The sequence below is a fragment of the Hemibagrus wyckioides genome, linkage group LG17 (assembly GCF_019097595.1).
Source record: "Hemibagrus wyckioides isolate EC202008001 linkage group LG17, SWU_Hwy_1.0, whole genome shotgun sequence".
Taxonomy (NCBI): Eukaryota; Metazoa; Chordata; class Actinopteri; order Siluriformes; family Bagridae; genus Hemibagrus; species Hemibagrus wyckioides.
Window position 1 is genome coordinate 24,544,301 of NC_080726.1, and position 19,358 is coordinate 24,563,658.

The 19,358-nt window shown below is 39.2% G+C and overlaps 2 protein-coding genes across 3 annotated transcripts; one reads left to right on the forward strand and one right to left on the reverse strand.

Annotated features, from left to right (window-relative positions):
• Positions 1 to 12: 12 nt before the first annotated feature.
• On the reverse strand, positions 13 to 4,933 carry zgc:174895 (uncharacterized protein LOC100126024 homolog). 2 transcript variants are annotated; one of them, XM_058414528.1, is made up of 5 exons: positions 4,644 to 4,933; positions 4,400 to 4,493; positions 3,834 to 3,980; positions 883 to 960; positions 13 to 378 (listed from the first exon to the last, which is right to left on the reverse strand). In XM_058414528.1, the coding sequence occupies exons 1-5, from the start codon at positions 4,764 to 4,766 to the stop codon at positions 224 to 226; spliced, it is 597 nt and encodes a 198-aa protein (XP_058270511.1). In that variant the 5' UTR covers positions 4,767 to 4,933; the 3' UTR covers positions 13 to 223. The 2 variants fall into 2 exon arrangements, with proteins under 2 accessions (XP_058270511.1, XP_058270510.1); XM_058414527.1 differs by having other exon boundaries at positions 883 to 978; positions 4,644 to 4,916.
• Positions 4,934 to 14,208: 9,275 nt separating this feature from the next.
• Positions 14,209 to 17,327, forward strand: proca1 (protein interacting with cyclin A1). The gene is made up of 4 exons (XM_058413051.1): positions 14,209 to 14,613; positions 14,916 to 15,048; positions 15,340 to 15,474; positions 15,563 to 17,327. The coding sequence occupies exons 1-4, from the start codon at positions 14,295 to 14,297 to the stop codon at positions 17,145 to 17,147; spliced, it is 2,172 nt and encodes a 723-aa protein (XP_058269034.1). The 5' UTR covers positions 14,209 to 14,294; the 3' UTR covers positions 17,148 to 17,327.
• Positions 17,328 to 19,358: the final 2,031 nt, after the last annotated feature.

Genomic DNA, 19,358 nt, shown 5'->3' on the forward strand with positions numbered 1-19,358 from the left:
CATGAGAGTCTGTGTTATCGGTCAGTTTTTGAGAAAGAAGAATATCTGATATTAGCTTCATTTAGATCAATTTCCTCTTTCTCATTGTGAGAGTGCGGTCATCTTTAGACTGACCAGAAATCAACAGATCTATGTTTATACAGAATGTGGCATATTGTGTATGGCAGAACAAACGCTTTTTAGATTGTTTTCTTTCTTTTAGTATCAGTGTCCTCAGAGGGACCTATTCTGTAATGGTTCTGTTGAAGTTCTTGAAAGATTCCAGGTATTGGCTGTCTATTTGAGACTGAAGATTCTTAGGGATGCAGTGCGAGTGCTTGTAGTTCTCCTTTATCCACTTTCCACCTTCGCTGTTCTCAATGGCCACGGCAGCGACACCTACAGAGGACGGAACATCAGAGACGGATGACGGGTTAAAGGAAAACTAGCATAAAGTGTGTAAGTAAGGTGTTAGACCTGTTGTTGGAGATCTGGTGACTGTGAAGATCATGATATATGATTTATGTCATTGATCATCTTGCCCTGTGAAGGGTGACCTCATCATCCTGCAAGAGCGTTCTCCTCAGATAGGAACGTTTTATCATGGGGTAAAGCAGTCAGAATAAATTTTACTGATTTGTAGTAACTCTTCTTTCTAAGGGAAAAAGTGGCCCTCACCATCGTCAGCTAAATGTCCCGACAACATAACAACTGTTGTGTGAGACTCAGAGCAAAAATGTGGATCTTTTGGGGGTCCTGAATACTGGGTGTGTATCAACATGTCAGTATATTAATGTTTTAATAACCTACTTACTCTCATTTCTTTACCTTCTTCTATTACTTCCATTTAAATTTTACATTTACATTTATGTATTTATTTATTTAAGACAAATGCATGCTTACCCACAACAGATGCTCCTTGTTTTTCTACCAGCTTGATGGCTGCTTTCATTGTGCCTCCAGTCTCAACCCACTGGTCAACTATAAGAACATGCAGACCTGAACAACACGTACCATAATATATTAAAAAAAACATACTGAATAGCAATAATTGCAAAAACTGTATTAACCTCATTGTATTAGCATTCGTAAGAACATGCTCAGGTTTTCCCACCGGTCTATTTACTCTGACATCATGGGACATGAGAGTGACTGCAATACAAAGGCAAAAGGCTTGAAAGGTATAACGATGTTCTGTAATTTAACTTTGAGTTAATACAATCCAGATCTAAAAGACCATAGTGTAAAAAATGAATAATTTGTGGTGCAGAGAAGGAATAAACCGATCTACAGAAGAACTGATCAGTGAGTGCTTTATATGTCCTGGTCATCATCATGGTGCTTCTAAAGCTGATCACAGGAACACTAGGCATGGACACAGCAGCGGAGACTGGATTCCAGGGATGCCATGTACAGACATACACATTGACACTAGAGGAAACCCACAGTGACAATCAGGAAAACATGCAAAATTCCACAATCTCCAGGGACCCTACTTTACCTCACCATGATGCCCAGAATTAATGCTTCATGCTAAACATTATTTGAAAATGACATGAACCCAACTGGCAAATGTGACATTAGTCTATTATTATTCATCTTGTAACATATATAATAACTACTACTATATATACCATCTTAGCAGGCCCCAGTAGTTTAAAGAGTTAACCTCAAAACATGTCTCCCATCTGGTGTAACAGAAAACTCCTGACGATGCCAGAGCCGTCCAGAGACCATGAGAGCAAAATCTGGCATGCTGTCCACAGTGGAGGGATGGCATACACTCTGTCCTCTAATAAATCATGGGAATCTGTGAGCTTGTGTGTGTGTGAGTGGAAGAGAGCAATAAAGCACTTTCCCTCAGGGTGATGCTCTGCTCTATGATACAGCGTTTGAAATAGTGCATTTGGTCCGATTCACATGTCTGTGATTAAGTACGTTAGTCTTTTTCCTCCCCGGTTTTTAGCTTTGATATGATGGGGCAGAAGTAGCTGGTGGGTGGGAATTGGCAGGGAGAAAAATTGGAAGGTTAACCTTCACAAGACAAAGATTTCCATTTTCATGGAACTGAGTTAAACTTAGCCCCTTTAAGTTATGTGAACTTATTTCTCCTCTTTAGCCCCAGTTGCCATGACAAGTGTTGGATATTGAACTCAGGTTTTTAAAAATTAGACTTGATCCATTGTCTTGAATACTGGAGTTGAAACAAAGGTGAGTTTACTCAGGTCTTTCAGGCGTTTATTTTTAAGTTTAACCATCTTAAAATGTCTTAAAGTATAGGAATCATGTGACTGAGTATATACACTACTCACAAAAAGTTAAGGATATCAGCTTTCGGGTGAAATTTCAGGATGCACCTAAAATGCACTATAACCTTTACAGGTGAACTTAATTTGACCTTCTCTACACTTTTGAATGCACATGTCCAGCTGTTCAGTGTTTCAGTACTTTTTGGATAAATTGCTGTTCTCTAACAAGGTGCTTAACGGCAAAATTCACAACTGGTGTTTGATCCATGAATCCACCAATAAATTTTCTGGTTCAGTTAGAATTGGTATTTAAACAGTCCTCTTCATCATGCTGTTCACATTTTCACATCATGAGACCAAGACCACACCTAACAATTGATCAACAGTACCTCACCATTGTGAGGCTTCAAACAGGATGTTCTCAGAGGGAAGTGGCCACTGAGCTTAGAGTGTCACAGAGTGTCATCAGCAGGTTGCGACAGAGATACAGAGAGACTGGAAGAGTCACAGAAAGGCATAGAAGTGGACGTCCTTTGACCACATCCCACATTGATGACCGTTTCATGAACAGTGCCCTGCGGAACCGGATGATGAATGCCACTCAACTCCAGGCACATTTAAGGGAGGTGAGAGGCACCCAAGTGTCACGTCAGACCATTCGAAACCGTTTACATCAGCGTGGTCTGCGTGCTAGACGACCTGCAAGGGTACCTGACCACACCACCAGGCCAGGGAGCATTTACACTGGACGAGGGACCAGTGGGCCTCAGTGCTGTTCTCTGATGAAAGTCGATTCACATTGAGCAGAAATGATGGCCGCCAACGATGTTGGAGACGTCAAGGAGAGCGCTATGCATCAGCCACTGTTGTGGTGGTGTTACAGTCTGGGCAGGTGTGTCTAACTCAATACAGAACTGCCCTACATCTTGTGAATGGTACAGTGACAAGCCAATACTACCTGAATAACATCATTAGTCCAGTCATTGTGCCCCTGCATGAACAACACAGGCCTAATTTCAAATTATTGAGACATTGAGATTTTTTGTTGTGGTATACCCTCCACTGTTGTTGGCTTTTGTTTCAATAAATTGTTTGAGATGAGGAAATCACCATTGCTTCTACTTAAATGCCCTACTTTCATGATATAATATCACTGTAGCGTGAATTTTTTACATTTTCCATAAATTTCACCCAAAAGCCAAATATCCTTAACTTTTTGTGAGTAGTGTGTGTGTGAAACCCAGCAATCACAAAACAGGACAGAATTATTTTCACTTCATTAATATATGTAGCTTTTACACACTGATAAAATGACCATATTGTTTGAAATAGTATAGAATTGTACATAGTTCTATTTAATAAGTTTAACACAACTTTCCAGTTTTATAAACTGAGTCATTTTGTTTGGTGCAGATGCCTCCTTTTAAACTTCACAGTGCAGGACAATAAGACATTCTTATTCGCAGCACAGTCAGGGTTTATTACTGGTCATTATGAATTATTCAGAGTGAAAAGTCCAACACTGTAGGAGGTTAGGATGCCAGATATTTGCTTTTCTTCATCAATCCAAACAAAACTACTCAGCTGTGTGCTGGATTTCAGTACCTGGTTTTAACACATCAGTTCGTACTTCCATTAGCTTCTCTCTCCCCGAGTAGTCAGTGTATTCCTGCGTCTGAGTTTCTACACAAAGGTGTCCTGCTTTTCGGATTGCCAGAAAGCCCTTTCCCAGAGTGATAGCCAAGGCTGAACCTGAAAACCCAGAAATTAAACACTATTAGGTGTTTAATTTTTTTTAGGTATTTATTTACACACACACACACACACACACAAAAAAAACACAAATCATCTTTTGCATCAAGAAACGGAATTATAAAAGCTCTGTCCATATGAAAATGCTGCAAAATATTGCTTTATAAATAATTGTAATGTATTTCAGAAGATTTGCCCAAAGAGAGAAATAATTTATTTTGAAGCATGCCTTCAAATATAAAGATATAGACGAGTGTGGTGACTACACCGAGACCGTCTGCAGGCAGTTCTATTGTTGGTGCAGAGCCCAGGTTATATTTACAGCCATGCCAAAATGTGTAATGAACTAAAAATAGAAGAGGAGCCATTCCTGTCTTAGAAGCTCCTTGCCTTCAACAACATGACAAAATGCAGCGTACCGAGGATAAAGCCCATTGCGTCTATTCCAGCCACCAGGTCAATTGTGTCACTTTGGAATGGTTTGAGAAGATCTGTCACACAGTCTGAGAAGGCCTGGGGTTGGGGAACAGATGAACAGAACAAACAAGTGCAGAGAAAGAATAGTAATAATAATAAGGAAATCCTGTAATCAAGCTCATGACAGGACATTCCAAAGCAGTTTTATTAAATGATTCTGCTTTCAGAGATTAGAATAAACCATACCTGGGAATTGCAGTAAAGTCTGGAAGGATCAAGCCATGCAAACTCTGGGCCCTTTGTATTAGGTGCCATAAGTGACAGATACCAGCCTTCATCTCTCTTCTGAGGAACAGCCAACTTATTCATACTGACGAGGAACAGCTCGTCTTCTGTAATCTCAGGAAACTTCAGACAGCAGAAACTTTGCACTGGTGGACTGAGTTAAAGAGTACTCCGCTAGCACGGACACTAGAGGGCGATGTCGGAACTCAGGGTTGCCAAGTCGAGTTATTACTTTCCATCCAACCATTGTGCAAAAAACACTCTAGGGTGTAAAAAAAAAATCCCAGATACTGTGTACAGCACAGAAGAAGGTTTAAAAACGGAATCATCGGAGTCATTTATGTCACTCAGTGTTTTGCTGAAATATTGCTTGTAAAAGTTATATAGTTATATTATTATTCGGGTTATAAAGCAATGCAGTTTGTGAAGGCTATATTACTAATTATTAACAAATATTAACTAATAAGTGAAGGTTTTGTACACTGTAATTATTTATGCATTTGTCCCGTACAATCCGAAGATTAACAAAGGACGAGTTAAAATTCACAATCTGGCAACATTCATTAAAGCGCAAAAAACCCTTCTTAAATTACTTAAGGCAGTTAGATATTATGCCTTGTGCTGAACTACTAAACATTAATCACAATTTAAAATATTCTTATTATCAAACATACCTAGTCTATATATTTCTATGACAGAGAAATAAGCAAAACGTTAAAGCTTTAAGAGAGAGAGAGAGACAGACAGATAGACAGAGAGAGAGAGAGAGAGAGAGAGAGAGAGAGAGAAAGAGAGAGACAGAGAGAGAGAGAGAGAGAGAGAAAGAGAGAGACAGAGAGAGAGAGAGAGAGAGAGAGAGAGAGAGAAAGAGAGAGAGAGAGAGAGAGAGAGAGGCAGAGAAAGACAGAGAGAGATAGAGTGAGAGAGAGACAGAGAGAGAGTGAAAGAGAGAGACAGAGAGAGAGAGAGAGTGAAAGAGAGACAGAGAGAGAGACACAGAGAGAGAGAGAGAGAGAGAGAAAGAGAGAGACAGAGAGAGAGACACAGAGAGAGAGAGAGAGAGAGAGAGAGAAAGAGAGAGACAGAGAGAGAGACACAGAGAGAGAGAGAGAGAGAGAGTAAATAAATCACTGCTGAACTATGCATACAAACACATATATACTCACTGAGCACTTTATTAGGAACACCTTTAATGCAGTGCATGAAGTTATAGGCCAACAGCTTCAGGTAGTGTTCACATCAGAATGGAGAAAAATGTGATTTTGAGCACAGCATGATTGCTGGTGCCAGATGGACTGGTTTGAGCATTTCTCTAATCTGCTGATCATCAGGAATTTTCACACACAACAGTCCATAGAGAGTTTAAACAGAATGGTTCAATAAAGAAAAAAAGGTCCAGTTAGCTGTAGATCTTTCATACTTAGAACAGCGTGGTCAGTCTGCACTCAGTCATAACACACTCATAAAAAATGTCCCGCCACACACACAAGTGGGTGTGTATGTGCACATGCCTAAGATGCTGACTATGCTCATCTATTTCACCACAACGTTTTGCAAGATCTGAGTGTGTCTTAACTGTCTCGTCTTCAGTGAGTTGAATCAGTGCTAAAATATCCTCCTCCAGTTAGCTGTAGATCTGTGGATAAACCTTAATGAGAAAGGTCAATAATGGCTATTCTTATGTGAGCTGGCAAAAAACGACTAACTCAGATGACCACTCTGTACAACTGTGGTGGGCAGAAAAGCAACTCAGAATGCCACAAATTGTTAAAGGTTGAGGCTGATGAGCTACAACAGCAGAAGACAATGCCAGGATCCACTTCTGTCAGCCAAGAACAGAAAGATGAGGCCAAAGTGGACACAGGCTCACCAGAACTGTATGGTTGAAGATTGGAAAACACAGCCTGGTCTGGCAAAATTTATTTACAACAGATTAGGGTCAGAATTAAGTATGATTCCATGGACGCTTGCGTTAACAATCCAGGCTGGTGGAGATGGTGTAATGGTGTGGGGAATGTTTTCTTGGCATACTTTCGGCCCTTTAATTCCAATCAGCCATCACTTGACAATGTCACAGCCTTTTTGAGTATTGTTGCTGATCATGTGCATCCCTTCATGACCAAAATTTGCCATCTTCTAATGTTCCAGAATGGTAACAAACCATGTCACTAAGCTAAAGTCATCTCAAACTAGTGTCATAAACATGACAATGAGTTCAGTGTTCTTCAGGGGCCTTTCTAATCACTGGATCTGAATCTAATAGAACACATTTAGAGGCTAAAACGAGTGATTCATATGAAAGTGCACCTGACAAGTCTGCAGAAATTGCATGATGCTATCATGTTAACATCAAACAGATGGATCAGAATCTCACAGAAATGTTCCAATATCTTGTGGGACCCATGTCATGAAGAATTGAGACTGCATATATTGACATATACTGATATAGGTATACTGTCAAAGGTTAAGCCATACTTCTTTAAATACGGTACAGACGCCTCCAAAATTATTGGAATGACAAGCCCACTTCATTTGTTTTGGCTGTAGACTGTAGACATTGGGGTTAGAGATCAAAAGATCAATATGATCTTTTTCAGCTTTTATTTTCTGGTATTCATATGCATATGTGGTAAATCCCAGCCGCTGAAGAGTTGACTCTCAGTGCCAGTCCCAAGCCTGGATTAAAATGGGAGGGTTGCGACAGGAAGGGCATCCAGCCTAAAACCTGTGCCAAATTGCGCGGGTCAATTTATCCGCTGCAAACAGCGGACCCTGCAAGTGTGTGGGACAAACTGTAAGAAATATAGTGTTTCTTCTAACTCAGGTGTGTCCTCTTGGTTAGAACATTCTGTTTCACTGTTCACTGAGCTGCCTATTGTAGAAACTGAGAAATAAGAGAAATGCACAAGCAGTGGGCAAATGTCCTGAAAAAGAAATAAATAACTGGTGTACTGGGCAACAGACACTGAACAGGTCAGCAAAGGAAAACTACAGCATCAGCTTATGTCAGTCAGATATCAGAACAGTTTAACTTCTACCAAAGTGATGGTAAGGCCAAAGTGTGGAGAAGGGAAGCTCATCTGTGAAACATGGAGATTTTTTTCCCCGCCAATTTACAGAATAATGCAATTTAATTGGGAGGAACTTTATCCTGTAGCAAGACAATGATCTAAAACACACTGTAGATAGTCAGCATCACAAGGATTTCAATAATGTGACATGAAAGCTTCGGCAATTCGAAACTGTTCCAGTATAAACAAATTCACCCTACATGCAAAGTTCACATAATTTACATTGTCCCACTAATGCAGTAAAGTAGCTTATACTGTAGATATCACCGCTGCTTCAATGTTCACATTCATATCTGAGAAATAGATCTGAGCTCAGGGCTTTTCATCACACTTTTCATCATTCATACAGCAATGGCAAAATACTGATTCATAGTCCCATTACCCAGGACGATATATCTAGCAGATCACTGGAATTATACTTACATTTACATTGGTTTATCTCCTCCCATTACCTGCTTTGTGGAACTGCTTTTGATATAAAGACAAATTGATATGAGAAAATAATACAAATTTCTGGAAGCATAATATAAATTGATATGATGCTTTATTGGCACAGCAAATATTATCATTTTTAATAATATAATAGTATATAAAATATCTGCAAGCTGAATAAAATCACAACTGAAAAATGTTAATAATTTGGACTGCCTAACATTGCTATTTGTAAATATATAATTTTTTATGTTACAAGATATATCACAATGTTCCATTTGCAGGATTAAAGCATGTTTTCTCTTAAATTTTACATTCCTTTTTTGGTATCCAATATTTTCAATTTGCTCCAACAATGAGTCACAAGACAGACATTATATATAAAGGTATTCTCAAAATCTTGGTGGCTCTGGACCGACTCATTACAGATTTACTTCATAAATATTAACTAAATATTTGTATATATCATCCTTTTATTCCAGATGTTTCATGTTACAAAGTATAAGGTCCAAGCTGACTTTATTCATATGTCTATCTGTTTTTCAATTATTAAACCCATGAAACTAATTAAAGGGACCAGTTATTAGGATTATAAAAATATAATAAATAAAAAATTGTTATAGTGGCAGGGTGACCAGCACCCACTAACCTCAATGCTCATATCACTTCCCAAGCTGCAAAATGCTCGCTCTGATCGTCCAGCACTGCTGGACTGGTCCCACCATCACAAGGAAGAGTCTTCTCTGTTCTGGCACCTGGGTAGTGGAATGAACTTCCACTAAATGTCCAAAGTGCTGAATCACTGGCTGTCTTTAAACAACATCAAGACCTACATCTTCCTGAAATACTTAAACTGGCACTTAAAAAATGTTGATGCATTTGTTGTTATATTTCCTCTGAACAGAGTTTTTAGACTGATGATATTCTTCGTCTGTGATCGAAACTTCAAAACACTTCTGTAAGTTGCTCTGGATAAGGGCATTTGCCATCATTTTAAATGTAAGTGTTGTGATTTCCACAGCTGTAACTAAATAAAACAAAACTACAGAGTATACCCCTGGGGGACAGGAAGAGAGCTTTTTACAGAATAAAGCATGCACCTTTATATGTTCTGAAAATCAAAAGCTTGGAATCATGGTTTTAGTGAATCTAAAAGTTTTGATATAGACATACATCTGGAATAACTTTCATATAACTGTGTTAGCAAACTTTAAATAAGCCTGCTTTAATTAAGGGGGTTTGCCGAGAGAGTGGCCTGTTTGCCTCAGCTGATATTTCATCATTTGTTTCTGCCTCCAAAATTCCATTCTGCACAAGCCCATTGCCCACAGTACGCATTACACAGGGCCTTAAAGAGCAAAGACACAGAGTCTGCTTATTTTCCACTTTAATATGGATCTAATTGTGTGAACCGGAAGATTTTTTTTCATTGGACTACAGTATTCCTGCAAAGTTTAACATGCATTTCATCTTATATGTCACAAGATACTCAGATATTCTGGATCATATAATTCCAGCTTCTGGTGACATGGCATAATGGTCTTTTGTGAACAGCTAGTGTAGGCACAGAAGTTTTCAAATTGTTCTTGCAAGTTTGGTAAAACACTTAGCAAACAAAACGTAATATAATTTCTCTTATCAGTTTCTAAAATTCTATGTTGTGTAATATAACAATCACTCTATTTCATTTCTTTTCTTTTTCTTAATCAAATTCCAAAGGAGGAATAATTCAGTTCAAGCATGGCTGAGCAGTTGGGGGTTAAGAGCCTAGCTTGAGGGCTTTATACTACTGGGTCTTAACCCTTGAGTTTCTACTGTCCTCATTTTTATTATTGTTATTTTTCACAAGATATTTGTAAATCACCCGCACATCTGTTTTAAAATGTCCATTATGTTAAATGCAAAGAATTTATGTATGGGAATATTATAGTAAGAGTAAGGCAATGGCCATCCGATCCCATTCCTGCTGGACGTCTTTGTCATTCTTGCAGTCATAGAAACGTACAGTGTCTTGAAAAATTTTCACCCCCTGAACTTTTCCACATTGTGTAGTGCTACAGCTTGCAACTGAAATGGGTGAATCTAAAAAATATCCCATACACTGAAGAAGTGGTGGGCTGAATCAATATACCATTTGCAAAATTGTATACATATAAAGAAAATGCGAACAGGTTGGACAAATTTCTAGGTTATCAAACAAATGCAAACTTTATATTCAATCTGTTTTGTTAGACCTCTTCATTTTTTTGCACACTTTATTGTGTTATAGATTTTAATGTAAAATGGATTAAAATGACCTTTTGCCATTAATCCAGGCACAATAAACCTTAATGGAAAAGTTTTTAGAAATCTTTTGAACATGTATTTACAACTCAAAAACTGAAATCTCTACTAGATTGATAAGCACTCAAAACATAGTTGAAACACAATTAGCAACTCTGATTCTTCTCGGCCATGTCTCTACAAGCTTTGCACCCCTGGATATGGGCAGTTTATCCCACTTTTCCTGGGAGATCCTCCGAAATTTATTCAGATTGGAGAAGGTTTACAGGTTGGGCCACCCAAGGACATTCAGAAACCTGTCCAAAAGCCACTTCAGTGTTGTCTTTGCTGTATGCATTGAAATGTTGTAGTGCTGAAATGTGGAAAATTGGGTGTGCTCTGGAGCAGGATTTCTTCAGCTGCATTTAACCTTCCTTCAATTCTGACCAATCTCTGACCATCCCTGCCACCGAGAAGCACGCCATAGCATGATGCTGAAAGCACCAAACTTTCCAGCAAGGATGGTGTTGTGAGTGTCTGTATTTAAATGCAGAGCATGCCCAAAGAGTTACATTTTTGTCTAATCAGACAAGAAGCCTGCCATGTTCCTGCTAGATATTCTACCATGAATGCCTGATAGATTGAATATTTCTCAGATGATTGTTCTCCCATCTCTGTGAAAGCACTCTAAAGGTAGCCACTGGTAGTTGTAAACTTCTTCCATTTCAGAATGATAGAGCGAATGGAGCTAAACATTCAGAGGTTTTAGATATAGTTTTACTCCATTGTTCAAATCGGTAGTACATCTTGACACATCTTGACATAGGATTTATTTGGACTTCATGGGTATTTGGTTTGATATACATCAAACCTTTATACTGTTGTGCAACATGTGATTCGCACCTTAAGAAACAATAAAATGTATTTTTTAGCCATGCGGAAACATTTGCTAGTGTTTTGGGATCATTGTCTTGGTGCATGATTCAGTTCCAGTTCAGCTTAAGCTGCTGGCTTCACAAGTGTCTCAAAGGAACACTTTTTAATCAGAGTGTAGCATCAAGTCAATTAAACTCCTGGGATATTGACCTGGTCAGTTAAGTAGCAGAGGGGGTTGTTAATCAGTTTCAGCTGCTTTAGTGTTAATGAAATTAACATCAGGCGTACTAGATGGGCAACAATGAGATGATCCCCAAAACAGGAATGGTTTTACAGGTGGAGGTCACTGACATTTTTCCCTACTGAACTTTTATGCCTGTTTTCGCATTTTGCTAGGTTCAGTGTCACTACTGGTGGCATGAAGTGATACCTGGACCCTACAGAGGTTGCACAGGCAGTCCTCCAAGATGGCACATCAGTACAAACAAATATTGCCAGAAGGTTTGCTGTGTCTCCCAGCACAGTCTCAAAAGCATGGAGGAGATTCCAGGAGACACGCAGTAATTTTAGGAGAGCTGGGCAGGGCAGTAGAAGGTCTTTAACCCATCAGCAGGACTGGTATCTGTTCCTTTGTGCAAGGAGGAACAGGATAAGCGCTGCCAGAGCCCTACAAAATGACCTCCAGCAGACCACTGGTGTGAATGTCTCTGACCAAACAATCAGAAACAGACTTAATGAGTGGCCTGACAGCCCAATGTCCTTCAGTGGACCCTGTACTCACTGCCCAGCACCGTAGAGCTCGATTGGCATTTGCCATTTAACCCCAGAATTGGCAGGTCCTCCACTAGTTCCCTGTGATTTTCACAGATAAGAGCAGGTTCATCCTGAGCACATGTGACAGACGTGAAAGGGTCTGGAGAAGCCATGGAGAACGTTATGCTGCCTGTAACACATCTCCACATTGGCCTCATAAGTACACAAGGTATTGATCAAGAACATTCTCACTTGTGTCTTGAAGAAGGACACTTGTCCAAAACATGTTATCCATACACAATATTCTGATTTTATGCATTGTCCAAAAAAAGACCATGCAGTTGACTGATTTGATAACTGCATGAATAAGCATAGGTACATATGTTCCTTATGGTATGTGTGGCCAGTATATGTGGACAGTTGGGGAGGTGTGAATACTTCCATTGCAAGGCTGCAATGCTTTGTATACTCAGAAAAGTTATAGACTGCTAAATGCTTCTCTAGACCATCATTGGTTAAGGCTCTGGTTTGTTGATTGAAAGGTCAGGGGTTCAAGCCCCAGCAACATCAAACTGCCACTGTTGTGTTTTTGAGCAAGGCTCTTAACCCTCTCTGCTCCTGGGGTCATGAATCAAGTCTGACCGTGACTTCCTAAAAAGCTGGGATGTGTGAAGAACATTATTTCACTTTATGATTGACACATATACTGAATTTTTTAAGTATATGTGACAAATAAATAAATACTGCTTCTCCAAATAACATATCTGTTATTTCTGTTATGTCTGCTTATGTATTCCCAGATCAAAATATGGGTCTGGAGTATCTGTAAACCAGAATATGGTTTAGCCTACTGGACCATTAAAACAACTTCTACAGTTCAGCTGCTTGCTACACAACATCCATTTGAATGCTGTGCACAGACTATTTGCATGTGAACAAATGTACCTTCCTCCTTTCAGGTGACCTTTCTGCGATGTAATTGCATGTTTCACTGCATTAAAGTATTAACAATTTTAAAAAAAAGATGGTTCGAGGGATAGAAAGACAAGTTGCCCGATTTGTTTGATGGGTTTTCTTTCTGAACCATTGTTCAAAGTAAGAAAAGCACTGACCAAAATAGGCCTATTATGTGTCAAAAGTACCGCTGAAAGAGGGTGTGGCAGTGTGTATCACTGCTCGACAAATAGGAATCAAATTATGGCACTCAATGCTTGAATATATATATATATATATATATATATATATATATATATATATATATATATATATATATATATATATATATAAATATAAATATACACTGTCATGGATAATATTAACATGAAAATTCACTCAAATCATGGCAATATGTGGAAAAATGTAAACAAGGAAATGATCATGAGTAGCATGCATGTTGTACAAAGGTTTTAATAAATGACTTAAAAGGGTTTTTTTTTTTTGATAATGATCAGTAGTTATTGATAAAGTAGAACTTCGTGATGTGGGTTAAACTACTGGTTTGCTGTGGTGGTTAGTCTGTGCCCATGTTTAGTCCCCTGAGTAAAAAAAGCCAGTGTGGCTCCAATCCAAATCAGGTCACTGTTCCTTTGTGGAGTGTGAAGCTCAATCTCGTTGGGCCCTAGGAATCACCCCATCTCTTGTTGCTGTGGAGACGGTGGCAGGCCCCGCCCCTTGCTGCGTCATCGGAGTAAATCTCGAGCTTGTGGAGAATGAGAGGTAACTTTCGGTCAAAGCTCCATTTCTCAGTTCATTCTCCTAGTGTGAACTTCCCAAGCTTTAGGAAATGAATTCATTCGTAAATAACTCAATTTAAACATGACAAATACCCAATTAAATTCGGCCTGCCTTCTCCTTTGCACACGAATAGGCGTCTCGTGCACCTATAAATAGCTTCTATAAATGGGTGACAATATTTGTTTTCTTTCAATAATATGTAAATCTGCAGGTAGACATAAGATCGTGCTGTTAGAATAGTAAATAATTTTATATTAGGGTTTTTTTTTGCCCTGTGTTGCAAGCAGAATGAGCTAAATATCTTTCCTCTATGTTCTCCTGCGATTTGCACAGGCTAAAGTGTTCTCATGATGGGAAGATGTTAATTAAGTGGGAGACCCCTCCCCTGGTCAGGAGTCTATTAAAACCCGCTCACTCGGGCATCGGAAGACCGGCCGGTCTGGTGCTGTCTCAGGAGCCGTGGTGCTGAAAGCGCAGAGCTGTCATGTGGTCACTTCTTTTCCTATTCCTGTCTTACTTAGACGGAGACTTTGTTAAAGGTGAACTTTCCGCTTTAGATGCGGAAAAAGATAGCTCCGTTTCATACTTTGTGCTCAATATGACCTCGTGTGCGGACACTTCGGCGTGCCGTGTGGGGTTGAGCCCTCAGACAGCAGACGATGGAATATCAAAGACTGAAGGACACGAGACTGAAGAGGCTGCAAGAGACATACACACTTTGCGGAGATCCAAACGGGGCTTCACTTATCCCGGGACTCTGTGGTGCGGAGCAGGAAACATCGCCGATAACTACGATCAACTAGGTGAGTTTATTAAAGTTTATATTCTGTGAATATGGGTTTATTCATCTGGAAGACACTTTCATACACATGCACTTACAGGTGAAGTGTAATACAATTTGTATACAAACAACCATTTATACGACAATCTCTTAAACTTGTCTATCTAACAAAATAAAAAATCATTCAATCTTTCATCTGAAACCTAAATTTATCTTTGCTACTTGATTTTTTTTTATTTATATTTATTTGTTTGTTGGTTTTTAATTTTTGAATTTATTATTTTAATTTTTATATTATTTGACTTGTTCATGTCTCGTCTCCAGGAGAGTTTGCTGAGACGGACAAATGCTGCCGTACGCATGACCATTGTCCCCATGTCATTCATGCATTTTCGTCTAAGTATGGCTTCACCAACTTTAAGTGGCATTCCATTTCACACTGTGACTGTGACAATGCGTGAGTATCACAGTGCTCACCATATACCTTACAAATTTTTGAACACATATGACTCAGAAAATTTGATGATTATCAAGATTTTTTAGTGTAGGAGAAACATCAAGCTTATTAGAAGTAAGTATCCTGCATTAATCTATGCAACTGATATAATGTTCACATCCAAGAGTTTGCATTGCTCATTCAACAATCTGTCTGCAACAAGTACGTTTAACCTTATTTGTTGCTACCAAGTCGCATGGTTCAGTACTTATGAAAACATGACAAATTAAGACAAATCTTGTCACCCTGCAGAATGAAGCAGTGTCTGAGGGATGTCAATGACACTTCATCGCGGGTGGTCGGCCAGGCTTTCTTTAACGTGATTGAAGTTCCCTGTTTTGAATTCTCTCTTGAGGAGCAATGTGTTGAGCGGCACTGGTATGGAGTGTAAGTAAAACATCCTATAGCTTTCACCTCAAACATGAATTTCCACAAATTCTATAAGATGTAATTTTTGCTTTCTTTCATCATAAAGGTGTAAGAGATATGACAAAGTGCCTGTTGCTGTGATTAGAGAGTCAATTCCATATGATTTTGGGGGCATTGAAGTTATTGATGTGTTGACCCTCGCTCCTCCTAAGAAAAAATTATCAGAGATAGATGAAGGCAAGCAAGAAGAAACTCAAAGGTCAGAAAGCACAACACAGTCAAGTGCATCAGGATCCAAAAACCCTGCACTAGAAGAGCCTTCACTTACAAATGTTGTCACAGCAGCTGAGGACTTCATTAAAGTACTTGCTACAGTTTCCACTTCACAAAGCTCTTCTACTGATGGTGGAAACACAGGTGAAGCACAGGCCTCAGAGAAGAAGAGGAAGAAGAATGCAGGGAAAAAGAAGAAAGATCAGAAGAAGAGAAGAGGAAAGGGGAAAGGGAAAAAGAGAAAGCAGAACACAGGCAGACTTCCAGAAGTCAATGGCAGTGTCACTGTGGCTCCGTCTGCCAAGGAGGATATCATGAACAAAAAAACATATGTGGGAGACTCTGGGAATTTTGACTGGGTCAGCAAGAATGACAACTTCATGAACATCCAGTTCAGTTCTGTGGGAGACATTGAGCACAGCAATAAGATGATGAGGGATGAGCATCAGAGGACACCTGACGAGAGTCAGGTTGCCACCACCACTGCACCAGATGCAAAGCAAGAGGCCAAAATGTTAGAACCACAAAAGCAAATCAAGGATATGGAATTAGTGCAACTCTTCCCCACCGTGCCAGTGACTGTCACCAGCAAATCTACAACTGATGTACCAAGACAAAGAGTGGCAAAAAAGAGGCAGAGACATCCAACTCCAACATTCCTCCCTGTAAAAGTCGCCTTACACAATACGATGGCAGATAACACAGCAGTGAGTACAAATGAAAGCACCAGCATAGCAGGTCTGACAACACACACTCCCATCAGTCTACCAGGGGAAAAGGCACCGCACAACGTTGAGTCTCAGCGTGAAAAGGGATCTGCGTTTAGTGCCACCGCTCAGAATACACCCATTGTTGAAGCCAAAAGGGTGAGGTCGAGGCATAAAGGGGGGAGGAGGAAAAGTCGGAAGCTGCATAGACCTTCCTCCCCCACAGATGCCTTAACAACAGAAGAACCAAATGTTCTTCCTACTGACACAACTCAGGAACTGACTGTGGTCCCATTTCCTGAATCTCAGAATGCATCACAGAGGCTGCAGACTGATGGACCAAACAACATGGCAGAAAAACCTACAAGAGGTGTGTCTGGTAAATTTCGAGTTAAAACATTAAAGGGCACTGGGGTCAGAAAAAGTGCTAGACTTCCCAAGTACAATTCATCCGTAACAGAGGATGTTATCAAGGCAAGGGAAGAAGCTCTAGTGATCATGGTTACCAGTACCTCAAAAGGTTCAGTTGTAACTGATCTTGCTACTCAGGCAAAGGATGCTGAGGAAAGCACTGGGCAGATTTTCTTTTCTAGACTACAGACTATCATTCCATCTGTACCACCTCTTCAAACCAGAAAATCCAAGAGAAGAAGGTCAAAGAAGGATGACAAGAGCAGAAGAAAAAACAAAGGCAGAAAAACCTGGGTTTAACTACCTGAAACAAAATCAGAGGAATGGTGTCTTAGTAGTTAGTCTGGTTCATGATGACCAGAACTGTTAATAAAATAAGAAAGACATGATTTAAAGCATACTGTTTTTGTTTTTTTTTACTACTCAGTGATGAAAGACAGCACAGTTGCCTATATCAGCACTGTCATTAAATAAAGCAACCTGAAAAAACACCTTGCCAGGTTATTTTGTTTGTGTATGTATTCGACTCAGTTTAAGCTTTAGACCTCTCAGACCTTTGCCAGGAGAGCAAAAGGATTACGCGGGGAAAGGTTACATTCTTTACAAAATGATAATCTGAGTTTGGTGCCTTCTACCAGCTCTACAACTTAATGACTATCTGAATAGCACAGCAAATCCAATCTCCAGCCAATCAGCTGACCCTCACATGTTCAACAAAAAAGATCAGACATATCCAGAGTAAAGGAAAAGACACATATGCTATAAACTATAGTGTAAATACTATAAACTACACTGGCTCTTTGAAAAAATAAAAAAGATTGTAGATATTCAGGAATTTTGGATTTGTAACTGATCCGAAGATCAAGCGAAATAGAACAATAGAATGCTATGTATGCTCTTTAATCCATATAAACACACGTTTCTTTGCACAGACAGACGGGTAAGAAGTAGGGAATACCAGTCGTACCATTATTCAAATTATGGTGTGATGTGAAAACGACGCCCATTCCCACTCCAGACTCCTCCCTCAAAGCCCTTTGGTACTTTTCACTTTTAGAGTGAAACAATGTGCACCTTTATTCAGAAAGTCCGAAGAAAAAAAAGCATAATAGCATATTGTAATGGTTTATATTACAAACTTACGTTCTATTCTATAGAATAAATTTGGGCTGGCTGGGAAAAGGTGGGACTTGTTGGAAAACTGCAGACCCTGAATGTACATTTGAACATTAACCCGATCTTGACCTTGTTCTTTTTCATATTCTAATACTAAATTGCTTTGAAAGACAGAAACACAAAACTACAGACTAAACATGATCTGTACAGATGAGGAAGAAGGACAGCCTTTTATAAAAAATTAGTGAAATAAAAAAAAACATGCCAGGTTTCACATGCCAGTACACTCGGTACATATGAAACAAGATCTCTGTAGGATTTTGTGGCCTTTTCTGACTCTCATGGTTCTGTCTTACACACAGTTAAGATGAAACAATGAGCATTTTATTTTTATTTTCTCTGTGTACTGATGCATTAACAGGACACATTGTTCCACACATGTAGATGTGGATAAAATCACACAAACCCATAATACCTAATAAGAAGTATGGGCTTGTAGTGTTTCATGTGATTCACATATCAGCAAATCATGAACTATCCTGAACTGGGTGTGGTGGAACATTTTCATACTTTCCTACTTTGAAGGATAAATTTTGTGCTCCAGCAATTTCAGTTATATTTAGGTCCATTAGATAAGAATGAAGGTGATTACAATCTGGTGTTATTCTAAAGGTTTTTCTCTCCAGTAGTGTATTTGGTGATTAGTGATTATCTTTTTGGTATATTGGGAACATCGAGAAGACTCAAACGTTTAGCAAAATGGTTCACTGAATGTAAAGATCTTTACAGGATAGCTACCTTAACCCTAATAGACAGCCAACATATTCAAAAGACCTTGCAGGTTAAAGGTATTCCTCAAATATAAACATGTCAGGACATGGAGGAAATGCTGCTATTAGTTTTTTTTTACTTGTCCAGGGAGTTGATTTTTTTCAATAGTGGTGTGTATCTTGGCATATTGCCCTTGAATACAGGCTTTTCTTTAACAGAAACGCAGCTTAAGGCACACAGGAGCATTGTTTTTTAAGACTGTAGTGCATTCATTATGGCACTGATCACTTTTATAGTACTTTTTTGAGTATAGTCCATGTGATAGCATCACAATATTTTTAATGCTTATTTCTAGGGCTGTTTCTGAATATTTGGATGTCCTAAGCAACAGCCAACTTCAATTATAATTACATTAGAAAACGCCATAGAGTGTGTCAGGCTGCTTAAATCATCCTCAGTACCATTCCAAAAGTTTTCAGAAATGATCAAATTGTTTAATTATAAACCGATTTCTGTAGGCACTATTCACTGTAGTGCTCACATAATTTGGCATGTCTGAGATGGCTGGGAGAGTTGTCACAGTTTTCAGACTGACTACCGCAGACAAAATGAGAGGGTCAGTGT